This window comes from Adiantum capillus-veneris, chromosome 6 (genome assembly GCF_014529385.1).
Source record: "Adiantum capillus-veneris isolate H3 chromosome 6, ASM1452938v2, whole genome shotgun sequence".
Classification (NCBI taxonomy): Eukaryota; Viridiplantae; Streptophyta; class Polypodiopsida; order Polypodiales; family Pteridaceae; genus Adiantum; species Adiantum capillus-veneris.
Window position 1 is genome coordinate 170,052,159 of NC_140936.1, and position 13,401 is coordinate 170,065,559.

General features: G+C 42.8%; 1 protein-coding gene across 1 annotated transcript; it reads right to left on the reverse strand.

The window, feature by feature from the left end:
• Positions 1 to 2,512: 2,512 nt before the first annotated feature.
• LOC147456699 (uncharacterized) lies at positions 2,513 to 7,017 on the reverse strand. The gene is made up of 10 exons (XM_086515146.1): positions 5,147 to 7,017; positions 4,975 to 5,000; positions 4,825 to 4,855; positions 4,620 to 4,707; positions 4,389 to 4,534; positions 4,266 to 4,310; positions 4,075 to 4,175; positions 3,776 to 3,987; positions 3,247 to 3,519; positions 2,513 to 3,078 (listed from the first exon to the last, which is right to left on the reverse strand). Exons 1-10 carry the CDS (start codon positions 5,992 to 5,994, stop codon positions 2,623 to 2,625), a joined length of 2,226 nt encoding a protein of 741 aa, XP_086371272.1. The 5' UTR covers positions 5,995 to 7,017; the 3' UTR covers positions 2,513 to 2,622.
• Between the last annotated feature and the right edge of the window lie 6,384 nt (positions 7,018 to 13,401).

Sequence of the window (13,401 nt, forward strand, 5' to 3'; positions counted from 1 at the left end):
TTGCATTATTCACATTCTAAAAATCTTAAAACAACATTGTAGAGCAAAAAGAAGCCACTTGACACCACATCCAAGGTTCTAACATTGTACCCAGATATGTACATATGTGTGATTATCGACACACAAACATGAATTTCTACAATGTGTACATTGTCCACTATATTTAGAACCCAACATGAAGTTGGCAAGGCTTCCAAATGCATGTATTTACATTTATATGTACACATGCATATACATACTACTAGGGCATACCAAAAGTTGTTTAGTATCATTGTACACCCTTTAACTTGAGCATGTATGCTCTAACTAAGAGACTATTTACATCTAGAACCACTTCGTTTGTGAAATATTTCTTAAATCTATAACCATTTATTCTATAGTACAAGCATTTACCAAACAGTTTTTCTACCTTATATATACTGTTCAAGAAAGCCCTTCAGTTTGTATGGCTTTAAACATTTGTCTCTCAACTTCTTTTGAAAAGTTAAACCCCTTTCGCGTATCATATTTCATTACAAGATCTCCCTCTTTAATCTCTTTTTAGACAACCAATCATTCATTTTTTCCATCCTTTTATCTATCTGCTAAAGATAATAGTCACTACTTTTCTGTGTTTTCATTTTCAACAACTCTAGATCAATAATTCTTCCCTCTAGCTTATATTTATGTTCGCCTTGCATTTTACACAACAATATCAATGTATTCAATTGCACTTGTACAAGCATGAGAGCTTCCTTTCCATAAACAAACTCATATGGTGTAAACTATGTAGACAACTCTATATGCAATTCTATAAGCCCACAAACACTTTTTCAAGTCCAAGTCTCACTCTTGGGATGCTCTCTAACTGACTTTGACAACGTTTTTATTTGGCCATTGCAATTTTCAACCTATCTATTGCAACATTGAGGGTAATAAGGAGAAAAATACATGTGTTGAATTTTTGGTTTCTCGAGCATCAACAAGCTCTCCTTTAAACCCTTGCCCATGATAAACAATGTTTACCATTGGAGCTCCAAACCTACAACACACTTGTTCATACAAAAAAGAGGCCACTCTTCTTGCTAGAACATCTTTTATACCTCTTGCTTCTACCCACTTTGTCAAATAATCCATAACCACAAAGATATACTTTTTGTAATTATTGATTCTTGACATTGGACCTACAACATCCACTCTCATTTTGCAAATGCATCAAAAGAGATTATTACTTTTCTAGGTTCATCCAAAAGTTTTCAATTTGCGAACATTTAGCATTCATGGGATAAGCTGCACAAAAAATGAGCATTTCTTAACATAGAAGGCCAACAATAAGCTGCTCTCAAAATACTTGGTTCCTCCCCTACCGTTGTGCAATTTCTTGCATTTGCAACTATTCTCATGTTTAATTTTTGACATACCCTCTAAACATCGAGCTTCATCAAGAAATACTATCATGTCTTGTAGTGAATATTTTTCTACATACAAATTGTTCTTGCCCAACTCATCAACTTAGTTATTTTGCTCACGAGATAAACACGTATAAACTATATCTGCTACTAAACCCATGCTAAGGCGTCTTGAGTCCATTAAAACCATTTCTTTAAAGTATATTCATTCACTTTCCACAGCCCAAGTAATTGCTCAATGATCAGCAATGCATCATTTTTCACAATGGCTCACTTCAATCCAAGAAAAAGAGCTAGGTACTCGATCTTGTTGTTGCCTTCAACTTCATTAAAATCTAAAGCTCTAGAAATTTCTATTTACACATCGCCATGCACATACACACTACCACCAATATCGATAGCCACAAGAATGAGGACAATATGCAAGAATAGAATAGATGCCTCCCTCTATGTGATGCACCTTGGTATATGTTATGGAAAAATTGAAGGATAAGTGAAATAGCCTACCAATGGGCCTTTGCATGTAAAGAGAGGAAAATTTGCCATGCACCTTAGTTAAAACTTGGAAGCACCAAGGATCTTTTAAGATTCCGTTGACAAGTGGATTTTCGAGAAATTGGAATCGCCTACTCCCAACACGGTGCCACTTATGTGTGGATTCAAAGCCTTTGATGGTCCATTTGGCTCAAAAAGTGTTTACCATTGCCAAGTTTGATTAGGCTAGGGATATTCCAACGTGAGTCAACATTGGCCTTGCTATTGTGGACTGCACAATCCTATTTACAGCATTTTGTTGGTCCGCCTAAGACAGAAGTTACATGAGGCTTAGTTATCAACTTTTTTCAATACTAACCGTGCCTCCTCCATGGTCACATAAGCACCAATTATGTCATACTAACTGTGTAATAAGAGCATTTTGCAACCATGCCAATTTCCAATAATTGGTCCTTGCGTGACCATAGACTAAGCTAAGAGGCAATGCAGCCTATTATGCACAATGAAAAAGGCCACATGTTTTAATCCCTGGAGTTCAAATTGAGTCGTGTCACTTGTTCTTTGGCCCTCCTTAGAAGCCAAGCGAGACAGGGTTGTTTTGGGGGGGGGGGGGGGGGGTGGTTGGTTAGAACAAAAAAAGAGTTTTAACCATGAAACAAAAACAGAGTTCATCTAAGAAAAACGGATATGGCCATATAATGCCCTGCCATCAGCTGGAAGAAGACGACGCGACGCAGCCTTAGCCCAGGCCCAAGGACAACCCCAGAAAGTTATGCTCCTGTTTGGGAGCATAACGGCTCTCCTCTTGCGCAGTGCTGCTGGACGGAACAATGGCTGCACTGTTGGGTAGCATGGGCGCCTGAATGTTGCTGTTGACCAAGGATGAGACGGAACCCTGCATGTGGCCCATCCACTCAGGAAAGGCTGGCGGCCCGCCTCCTGCTGCTGATGCTGGTGCAAGAAAGGGAACCAGCCCGGCCGTCGCATATGGCCGTGCCATTGCTGGTGCTGCTGTAATATCTTTGTTAAAAGGTGAGAATCCTGATGATGCTGCAGTTGGTAGCTTGTTGGCTGCAGCCGTTGCTTCTTTCACGACATGAGCCTGCCATGCCCAACCATTTCCTGTTGCTGCCTCCACGCTCACAGGTCCAGATGATACCGATGCTTCCTTGATCATGCCTGGGATACCTGATACCTGGTCACAACATAAGCAGGTACTGACTCTTTAACAGATTCATGTCAACAAAAAAGCTAATTCATGCTACTAGCTGATCATTCAAGTAGCATTGCTTTCTACCAATATGGTAATCAAGTATCAAGTAGAGGGCGCAGATGAGCAAAACGACAGGTTTTATTCACATACCTTATACAGATTAAGAGAGTCCACAGCTCCCTCTCTAGGTGTTGGACGAGACAAGCCACCCACTAGAGATGGACCACCCCCAGCAGACCCCGGAAGATAAGGTCTTTCAGTATTGTGCTTTAGCAAGTCTCTTTGTTGAGCATCTAAATGAGAGAAGCCCACATAGCCTCTATCGTTGAGCACCGAACCTTTCACGTTGAGGAAAGCTGATGCAGGCAGCGGCCTTGACAAAAGGCCATCGAGCTGTTCACGCATGTGCCCACCGAGTCCAGCCTGCAGGTCAATAAATATGTAATTAGTTAGCCATGTGATGTATGTATGGCATGGGATAATATGACAACTGCAAATGACTGGCTATTCCACCATTTTGCATTTTGCATCAGGCTAGTCACCAGTATTGCTATTGCTTACAGATAATATTCAAGGGTCTTTTCAAAATATTAGACGCTGATTGATATGGTTACTAAGTTATTTAAGCCTATAGATTAGTGTGAGGAGCACTCTTCCTTGTAAGAAAAGAAAGCAATACCATCCGCCAGCTGTCTCGCGCAGCAGCACCAGGCAATCCAGACATAATCGCTAAGTTGTCATTTCCTGGAATCCCGAATGCTGCCTGCCTTTGATGCTCACCAAAGCTGGGGATGCTGTAATGGGGCTGGAAACCGAAGCGGTTACTTGCCTCCTCAGGCTGCAGAGTAGTTTGTATGGAGCCCAAGCTCAACTCAAGAGTTTGTTCAAGGCCTGCAACATCCCATAAATTTTTGGTACAGATTGATGAAACGATTTTAAGAGTATCTTGTTAATCCAAAGACTGATTGTAAGTGTTACCATTATTCGCTTCAGCAAAAAGATCCTCTTCATAAGAATTGGGGTCAAAGTTTGTCACAGCCTCTCGTCCGTTGCATCGAATGGCAGCTCTGTCATATGCCCTGCATCCATATCCAATGCCAACGTTAGAACACCCTTGAGGCCTTCCAGTTTTCGTGACGCTGAGATTCATAGTGCTTTAGAGCTCTTACTTTGCTGCTTCTACTTCACTGTCAAAGAGACCAAGGTAGATGTACCTGAAAGGGATTCACAATGATGAAGCGCTACCAGTTGCAGACTAAGAGATGAGCTTACATTTGTCATGGAGGACTTACTTCTTGCCCAAAAATTGACCCATTCTGGCCTCCCATCTTCCACATTTATGCAGAGTCACTCCTCGGAACCTAGAACTTCCACGAGAGAAACCTGTACTTTGTCGCCGAAGTATGTGCACAAATTCTTCCTTAGTGAGGGAACCCATCTGCTCAATTCACACATGGCATTGCCAGTGTTAACAGAAATTCTACATAGCTTCCACCATCGGTGACTGCCACACAGCTCCTTACCTGCTTCATATCATCCTCATAGTCACTCAAGTTGAAATTGATGTCAGCCTCAGGTCCTCGAAACTTGATTGCTGCTCTATCATAAGCCCTAATTACATGTGTTCAATCTCTGGCTATCAGATACTAGTTTATATACACTACCAAAAGCATTTAAGCCAAAATCTGCATGCCAGGATCTTCCGGAAGACCTGTTATCAAATCATACCTTGCAGCTGCATGCGCCGTGTCAAAACCCCCTGGTAATGAGATGGGCCAAAAAATACACTCATGAGATTTAATAGTATGGACCTACTGCTTTACGTAAAATGCCTGACAGCAATTCATGCATTTGGATCTGGTTTAGGAAGGGACTCACCTAAGTATACCTGTTTGCCACAGTCCCTGATTGAAAAAGCCGGGGAAAATTAAAAGAATCATTTGGTGCAAAACAAAATCAGATGTGTTGTGTGTTGGGATGCCTAATCATGCATTTTCACAACTTGATTGGCAACAATGCTGGTCATTAAAGATAGAGAGTTGGTCCTCACCAGATATGCGATTCCCATCTTCCCGTTCGGCGGTAGAACGTAACTCCTCGATATTGAGAACTCCTGGAGCGCGGTCCCCGTCGACTCTTCTTCACAGGCTGCACATGCACAACTTCAAGGGGATTTCTACGAGCCGCTGCCAGCACATCAGACTGGCAGAAGGAGAGGCCCACCCATGGAGACCTTGGGTAAAAGGCTGCCACTGCTTTGTCTGCAACCTGCTGCAGTGTGCTTGTGAGTGCCATGCGAGCTGGGATGCCAACCTCGTGTGGAGGTGGCTGAGGGGGGAAGAACTGTCTCGTTGGTGCACCTGCCATTGCCAGGACATCAGGACTCCTCCCATGAAATGCTCTCACCTCACCTGCCAATTCAGATATTTGCTCTGTTGAGGCTTTGGAGTTGAATGACTCAAGGTAGAGACTTGGCTTGCTGATGTTGCTCGTAATGAGGGAAGTTCGGGGCAGGTCTCCATCGTCATGAAAGAGGGGTAATAGAGGACTGTTGGATGAGCCTTGCCCTTCAGCCAGATCACGACTCGAAGCTTCGAAGTCAGGTGACAGATTGTTGGGGGCATTGACCACAGATGAAACAGATGTCCCTGAAAGATTGTCACAAGGAATCCCATCTCTGTCCTTCCACCCACTGCCTACTGCCGCTGCTACTTGGATGTGTTGCTGGTGGGCTACCACACTGACTTCGGAGCCAACTTGCTCAGAGCCTCCTATCTCGCCATATTTGCCACCTTCTTCGTCATTGCTTGTTGTCATATCTTGTATAATTTCCCTGCCATTGTCTGATGCACGGCACCCAGGTGCCTGTGCATCAGGCAGGTCATTCAAGTCCAACATGATGGAGAATCTTCAGCTTGGTCACAACTGCATTCACCGCACCTGGCCAATGAGGTCGATGGGCACTGGGGCTTGACTTACTGCCCTCTGATCTTCATTCTGGTCTTCCCAGGTCCAAGAAATGAGGCGAGCATTTTGCTTTGGAAGGGAGCGTGCCCAGACGCAACAGATCTAGACAAGAGTGGGGATCATAGGCAGCAGAGAGGGAGAGGAGGAGGGCGGCCTGCTTGGAGCTCCAGGTGAGGGAGGATTAGGTTCCATTCATGGTGACCCAACACCATCGATTCAGAGCATGAAAGGGGGGTAGGGGTGTGTTTGGGAAAGAGGGGAGAGCACCTACTTTTGCTTACGAAGTGACAAGCTCACAAAGAGAGAGGGGAGATGGTGATGGTGGAGGGGGGAAGTGACAAGCCTCCTATGATACCCAACATAGTGACAACACAAAATGGTTGCTTTGAACTGAGAAAGCACACTCAAGTGAGGAGACGGGGAGGGGGCGGGCCATATCACTCACTGCTGATGGGGTGCTCTACTACATACAGGGCAGCAGCCAGGAGGAGCCTTAATAAGACTTAAGTTCTCCTGGAAAGCCTCTCTATCTCTCTCTCTCTCTCTCTCTCTCGCTCGCTCTCGTGGATGTGTATAGCTGCAGTCACATATAATGTGGATCTTGCGAGGGCGAAGAAGTAGTTAGTAGGCTTGAAAGGGTGAAGCCAAACGTAGTACGGTGTCTCTCATCTTACCCATGCATACATATTTGCTCTTGCATTTCCCTGTTATTGTCTTTCTTTGGACGCCCATTTCACTAGTCTATCTCGTTGTAAGGTAGAGTCAGAATGAATACCTACACAAAGTAGAGAGAGAAGATGGGGAAGGGGCATCTTCTCTGCTGCTGTTGCGTATATGGACAACATCGCGATTCCTGCACACAGACTGCTAGATTTTAGTGGAACCCAAACTAGGCGCTGTGGGAGAAAAATGGGGACTTGGAAATTGGAATTGCTCTGCCGGGCAAGCTGCTCCCAGTCAGCTTAGGACAGCAAAAGGCTCTGAATCCCCTTTTTTTGGGCAGCTCGGATTGAGAGAGTCTATAAACTTTAAAGAGAAGAGAGAAAGAGAGAGACTCTCTCTCTCTCTAGACTCTCGAGAGTGTGTGTGTGAGAGTGTGAGACGTGCGTGAGGGAGAGATGGGGGGAGCGTGTATGAGAGACAGAGGGAGAGCGACTGGATGAGTGTGTGTGTGTGAGAGAGAGAGAGAGAGAGAGAGAGAGAAGTTTGCGTCTACTTTTGTTGCATTGTACTGACAAAGAGTTTCTACTCGTCGAATGTGTGCATCAAACGTTAAAACACACTCACAAATAGGCCTACCTACAAGTTCCAACCCCACAGCAGTCCCCCCCGCGGGGCCCCTCCCTCTCGTGACAGCGCTCTGCAATACGGCCGGTCGGAGTCGTTCAAGTGTGAAAAGCTCGTCCCAGCAGAAGAGAGGGAGAGGGTACATTTGATAATTTTATGCGAGGAAGCAGAAATTGCTAATTGCTAGGAATTGCAGCCAACCAATGGCAGCAGAGGAGCTCCTACACTACAGTCCGGCCATTGGGCCAATCAATCAATCATCTCTCTCCTCCTCCTCCTCCTCTTCCTCTGCGTGACAGCGTGTGTGTGTATCTCTCTCTCTCTCTCTCTCTCTCTCTCTAGGAGAGAGCCCACTTGCGAAAACCTCATTATAGTTAGAAAGCGATCCAGTGACAAGAGCAGCAGAGCTGGTACTGATGACTCTCAGAAAAGAGTCTAGAGAGAGAAACGAGGCGATGGCGAACTTCGAAGGAGCTGAGGCAGCAGTCTTGGCTTGAGGGCTCTGCGCCTCTGCCGCTAGGCTTAGCCTCCATCAAAACGTGCAGAAACACAGCAGAGGTCGTGCAACCAGGTTGCTCATGAGGTGATTGGTGATGGGTCTCCTCTTGAAATATGTGTGCAGCGATGTAGTATACATGGGTCTGTGTGTGTATGTAGCCTACTACGTAGCTCTCTGTGCGTCTCTCGATACATACAAAGAAATATCCTCTTCATGTATGCTGCTATACTTTCGTTACGGATACGCTGCAAGTATGGATAATGGGTGTATAGAATACAGTATACACACACATAGACCTAGGCTATATCTCCCTCATTCATTTTTCCGCCGTACTCTTTCATTAGCGTGCGCGCCCCCTAAAACATGCTCAGACAAGTGTAAAGAGTTATAATCAATGGAATTGAGAGAGAGGGAAAGAGAGAGATATATGTGGGAAGTCCGATGGGACATTGCCATTTAGAGTTGCATCTAAAGGACAATGCCATACTATATATCCATCACATCCAGCGAGCAACCTTTTTGTGCTCTTTTACTGCAGGAGGGGAGGGAGTGGCTACACCAAAGTGCCCAAAGGAACAAACAAGTTACAACCCACAAAAGAGAGAGAGAGAGAGAGAGAGAGAGAGTGCGCACGCGCTAACGTCAAAATTACAAAAGCAGAGTCTTATGGTTTTGATACAGCTTTTGGGGGTTCACCCATGTTTGGGGGGTTTGGGTTTGGTGGAGAGGGATAAAGGAGTCACTGTTGATGTTGAGCTTCAAAAGCCACAGAGTGCAAAAAGTGCAAGGACGACGGCGACATGTGTGTTTTTTGATTGAGCAAAGTAAAAACGACACTTGTAGACTGTAGCTCTTTGCTTGCCCCCTTTTTAAGTTTTATTTAGTGATACTTTTTTGTGACAAAGCCTTTACTTCCCCGATCACAATATGGCGTAACACAATCTAAGGCGTTATAATGAAACTAAATCAAACCGAAACTAAATCAAACCGACCTCCAAATATGGTATCCCTCCCTTAGATTCTACTTTCTCCCTTGATGCAACCCTACACATAGGTAAAGGGACCATATTTAGAACATTTAAGGTGGCGGCGGGCGCTCTTTCTGTGTGCTACAAGATTTTGGCTTCTCTTGGGCTCAAATGGTGGCGCTAAGCACCCCCTAGCAACAACATAAGCGACAACCCTTGCATTGTTGTCGTCAACATGCGTGCAAAAATGGAGGCCATTAAAAAATCGAAGGGCATGCCACTTTAAAGCCAGAACTCAATGAGTATTGAACTCCTGACCCAGTCAATCGGATGAGTGCATGTTATGCTAGCCATACTGTTGCTCGTGCCATTTTGTTCTGAAAATGACCCTCGTTTGTACTTTTTCTTTGTCCTAGAAATGGACCCCATCCCGTTATTGGCCCCTTTACCCTACTTGGTTTAGAAAGTAGCACTCCTTTGTTGCTTCTTTTGCTTGATTCTTTCCCCTCAATGCAAGTTTAACTACCCTTCTAAATTTAGCACCTCTTCCTTGCTTCATTTGCTTGATGCTTCTCCTCTCTACGCCATCTACTTTAGTGAATGCCCATCCCATGCTCGTACCTCACAAGCAAGAGACACTAAGGGCAAAGAAGCAAGGGTTCTTTTTGGTGCAACAAGGCACCTACAATGGATGTTGACATTGGAGTCCAATTCGAAAATGTGCATTAATGCCCGACAAGTCTACTATAGCAAATGGAAGATGAAGATTTTAGAGTTTCACAAGGGGATGAGATGCACGTCGTTGATGAGAATAAGCATCAATCTTCAAAGAGACTCCCTACCATCCAAGCTACAACGCCATTGATCTTCTTTCTCACTCATCTCTTGAAAAAAATGTGAAGTGGAGTGTGGTTAAGAGATAAGAGAGGTAGTTGCCTATTTCTTTGCCCCCATCCATCCATGAAAGCCATTGATGACCTAGGCATTTCACTTTTCTTATCATCCTAAGTGCTTTAACATGGCTATCAAGGTTCTTGGAGAGCAAGCCAATGATTTTCAGTCAAATCTACACTATTGAAAAACTTGCCCAAAAGGAAAAAGTTGTTAACGTTATATGATCTCAAGTGAATGGCCAACGTGATCCCAATATTTATATTGGCCTTGGGTATTACATTTACTTATTTGTAAGATCTTGGGTAGAGCAATTTGCTAAGGTGAGTATATTAACACCACCTTGCTCCCATTGTAAATCTCTAATTCATCATCGAGTTGGTTGGTTCATGGTTCAATACTCTCTCTCTCTCATGTATTCTCTCCATTGCTCTACGCTTCCACATCATTGACTTTGACTTGATATGAGAGCTTCAAGCTCGTTGATTGTTAAGGAGACCACACTTGTGGAGAGGAAGGGCATTGATGAAGAATCTAAAAAACCTAGCGTTTTGCAGGATAATTGCAACATTTTTGTCACTCTACAATGACATTGTTTTGAAATGCAAGCTTAGTGGGCAGCGTGGCCAGTGCCTGCGCAAGAGAAGACCACCATAGATGAGGGCTGCCAACACCACCATATTGAAACACCCGTGCAACAAGGCATCTTGTTGGAGCAATGTTGTGAGACGCAGGACTTTGAAGGTAAAAAAGGAAGCTAGGGGACCTTTCCTTTAAGAGTGCAAGGAAGAAGTTCAAGGTTGCATTGGGCCCTAGAAGTTTTATAAAAAAAACTTGGGAAGATTGTGGAGATTTTTGTGGTGCAGCAAGTGCCAATGATCAACACCAACTATCGATTATGAAACGTGGATTGATCAGCACCCAATTAGCAGCCTATGCATTGATGAAGCTCCCAAGGAAGTTGTCAATTTTTTTGGCTTGGGATTATGAAGCCAAAGACGAATGCAAGAGCTCGCTAGAGGACAGAGGCAAAGGCAAGCTTGACGAGGGCGATAGGACCAGTGCTCCCAGTGCTCAATTAGTTGCCGCGATACCCACGAGGTTTGAGAGCTATTGTTAGAAATACGAGAAGACACTTCGTTTGACTCGGGAATGCAAAGCCAAAGGCAAAAGCAAGAACTCATAAGGAGACAAAGGCAAGGGCAAGCTTGACAAAGTAACGGTGATAAAGATTTGATAGAGGAGATCGGCATGGCACACGTGGTGGCGGCCACAATGGCCACGATGCCAGATTTCTAGTTAGGTGGCGGTTGCCACAACTAGCTTCAACGAGGGAGAGGCTTGTGAGCGGCATAGGGACAACATAAGCTCCCTACAAATGATTTGAACCCATGAGTCGGAGTTCAAGTTATCGGTGTTTGAACCCATGAGTCGGAGTTCACGGCACATGCATCTGGCAAGGAACCAACGCGACTTATAAAACAACATGGATAAGTGCACCATCCATTGTTTTGGCCGGATTATGGACATGATGTGTTTCAAAGTTCATTGTCTTGAAAAGTTTGGACATGATGTGTTTACAATTCAGGAATTGAACGCTACAATTCAATTTTCTATGAGGCAAACGGTGCTCAAGATGGCATTCTTCTAAGGTAAAAAGAGTGGTGGTTGCATAACTGAGGTGTATCTAGCAATAGATGTACTACTGGGTGTGTCATGGTAGCTTCTTCATCGACGTTGTCTTCCTACATATGTCCACTATGTTGAGCTATATATAGAGATACTATATATAGAGACACTATGAGCTGCAGAGATGTGTTGAAGTTATAGCATCTCAAGTGAACGGCCCAATGTGATCCCAATATTTATTTTGGCTTTAGATATTTATTTTACTTATTTGTCAAAATTTGGGTAGCGAAATTTGCCAAGGTGAGTATATAAACACCACCTTCCCCATTGTTATAAATCACTCATTCATTGCCGAGTTGGTTGGTTCAATACTCTCTCTCTCTCTCTCTCTCTCTCTCTCTCTCTCTCTCTCTCTCTCTCTCGCGCGTATATTCTCCCCATTACTCTATACTTTTGCATCGTCGACGTTGACAAAAATCGCGTAAATGGCACTGTTGCTTGGGATGTGGAAGAATGTTTTGACATCAATTGTTGGAAATAGGGTTGCAAGAATGTACAAAAAACTGGAGAAGTAGGCAAAGCTCAAGGACACACAACACAAAAAGTTATAGTCCTAAGGGTGCTATTATAAAGATAATCTTTGTCCTTGAATGATATATGAGCAGGAGGAAAAAAAAAGTCCTATTGATGTTAAAAATGCCGAATTATATTCACATACATTGTAAACATACCATGGTAACAAAACCACTAAGGAGCAATGCAATGAACATGAGCTTTCATAGGGGAGTGGCATACCATGTTGTGATAAATCCACAAATGAGCATACGAGAAAATCTTTGGGAAAAACCTTTGAAGGTTGTGCGTGATAGTTGGGTGCTACGTACGTGTGTGTGTGTGTGTGTGTGTGTGTGTGTGTGTGTGTGTGTGTGTGTGTGTGTGTGTTGCAACAGAAAAGCACACCATATTCAAAGACAATGACTTTCAGACATTAGGAAAGCATTTGCACAAAAGCATTTCTATATTCAAATCATTTTGTACATTTTAGTCAAAATGAAGATTCATTCCAATTATCCTCTACATCAAGACAAGAAGCGAGTCTATGGATGAACTAGGTCTTCATCGTCAAGAACAAATTGCAACTAATCTAAACCTCTTTTAGTAGGTTAGGACTCTTATTTACAACCATATAAACAAGACAATAGGTTTTGTTAACCTTGGATACATATTACATGTGTCAAAGATCTTATCAGTTATTATCTATGTCAAAACTTAAAAATTAATAGCTTAACTATAGTCTTATTCAATACAAACTCTAGTAGTTTGGTATCTAGTTTAAAGGTTTTGTTAAAGACAATGTTTTTGGAACAAAAAATATTGAAATCAAAGAGGAAGTAACATCCTCAAAGATTCTAGACAACGTTTCTTTCATTATCTAAATTCATTATTTTTCTTTTCTCTTATAGGTAATCAAAAGTCTTATTTTTAGTTTTAGTTTCCATCAAAAGGCCGCCACACCTTTTGATGGTCATGGCTATAAGTGGTAACGTTTAAAAGAAGAATTTTTTTTTTATCACTTAGTTACTATCTATCTCTTGATTTTTGTAACATTCAGAAGTTATGAACATAGATTGGTAAGTTATTTTGTGAAAGTATCCATAATTGGAACTTCGTCTCACAATATCTTTTTTTGAAAAAAATAAAAACCTTTATATCAATCAAAGTAATCCTGAAATCGTTCCTCTCTCTCTCTTTCAAAGAAAGACCATAAACAATAGTCAATAGTATTCACAGGTCAGTTTATAGAAGTGGTGCATTGAGATTTCAAGTATCTATATCCAAGCTTTCAGTCAAAGGTAATCCACAAAAGAAAATCTATTCCCCTTTTTTTTTGAAATTATGAACCAAGACACGTTCTATTTGTATAAATGCTTGAGAAATAGAGGATACTAGAACTCTTAACATATTTTAGGATATAAGCCTAGTAAAGCACATACTTAAAACATAATGAAGGTATGCAGAAATTACCCTATCTCAATTGTTTACAATTCGTGAGTCCAAAAACGT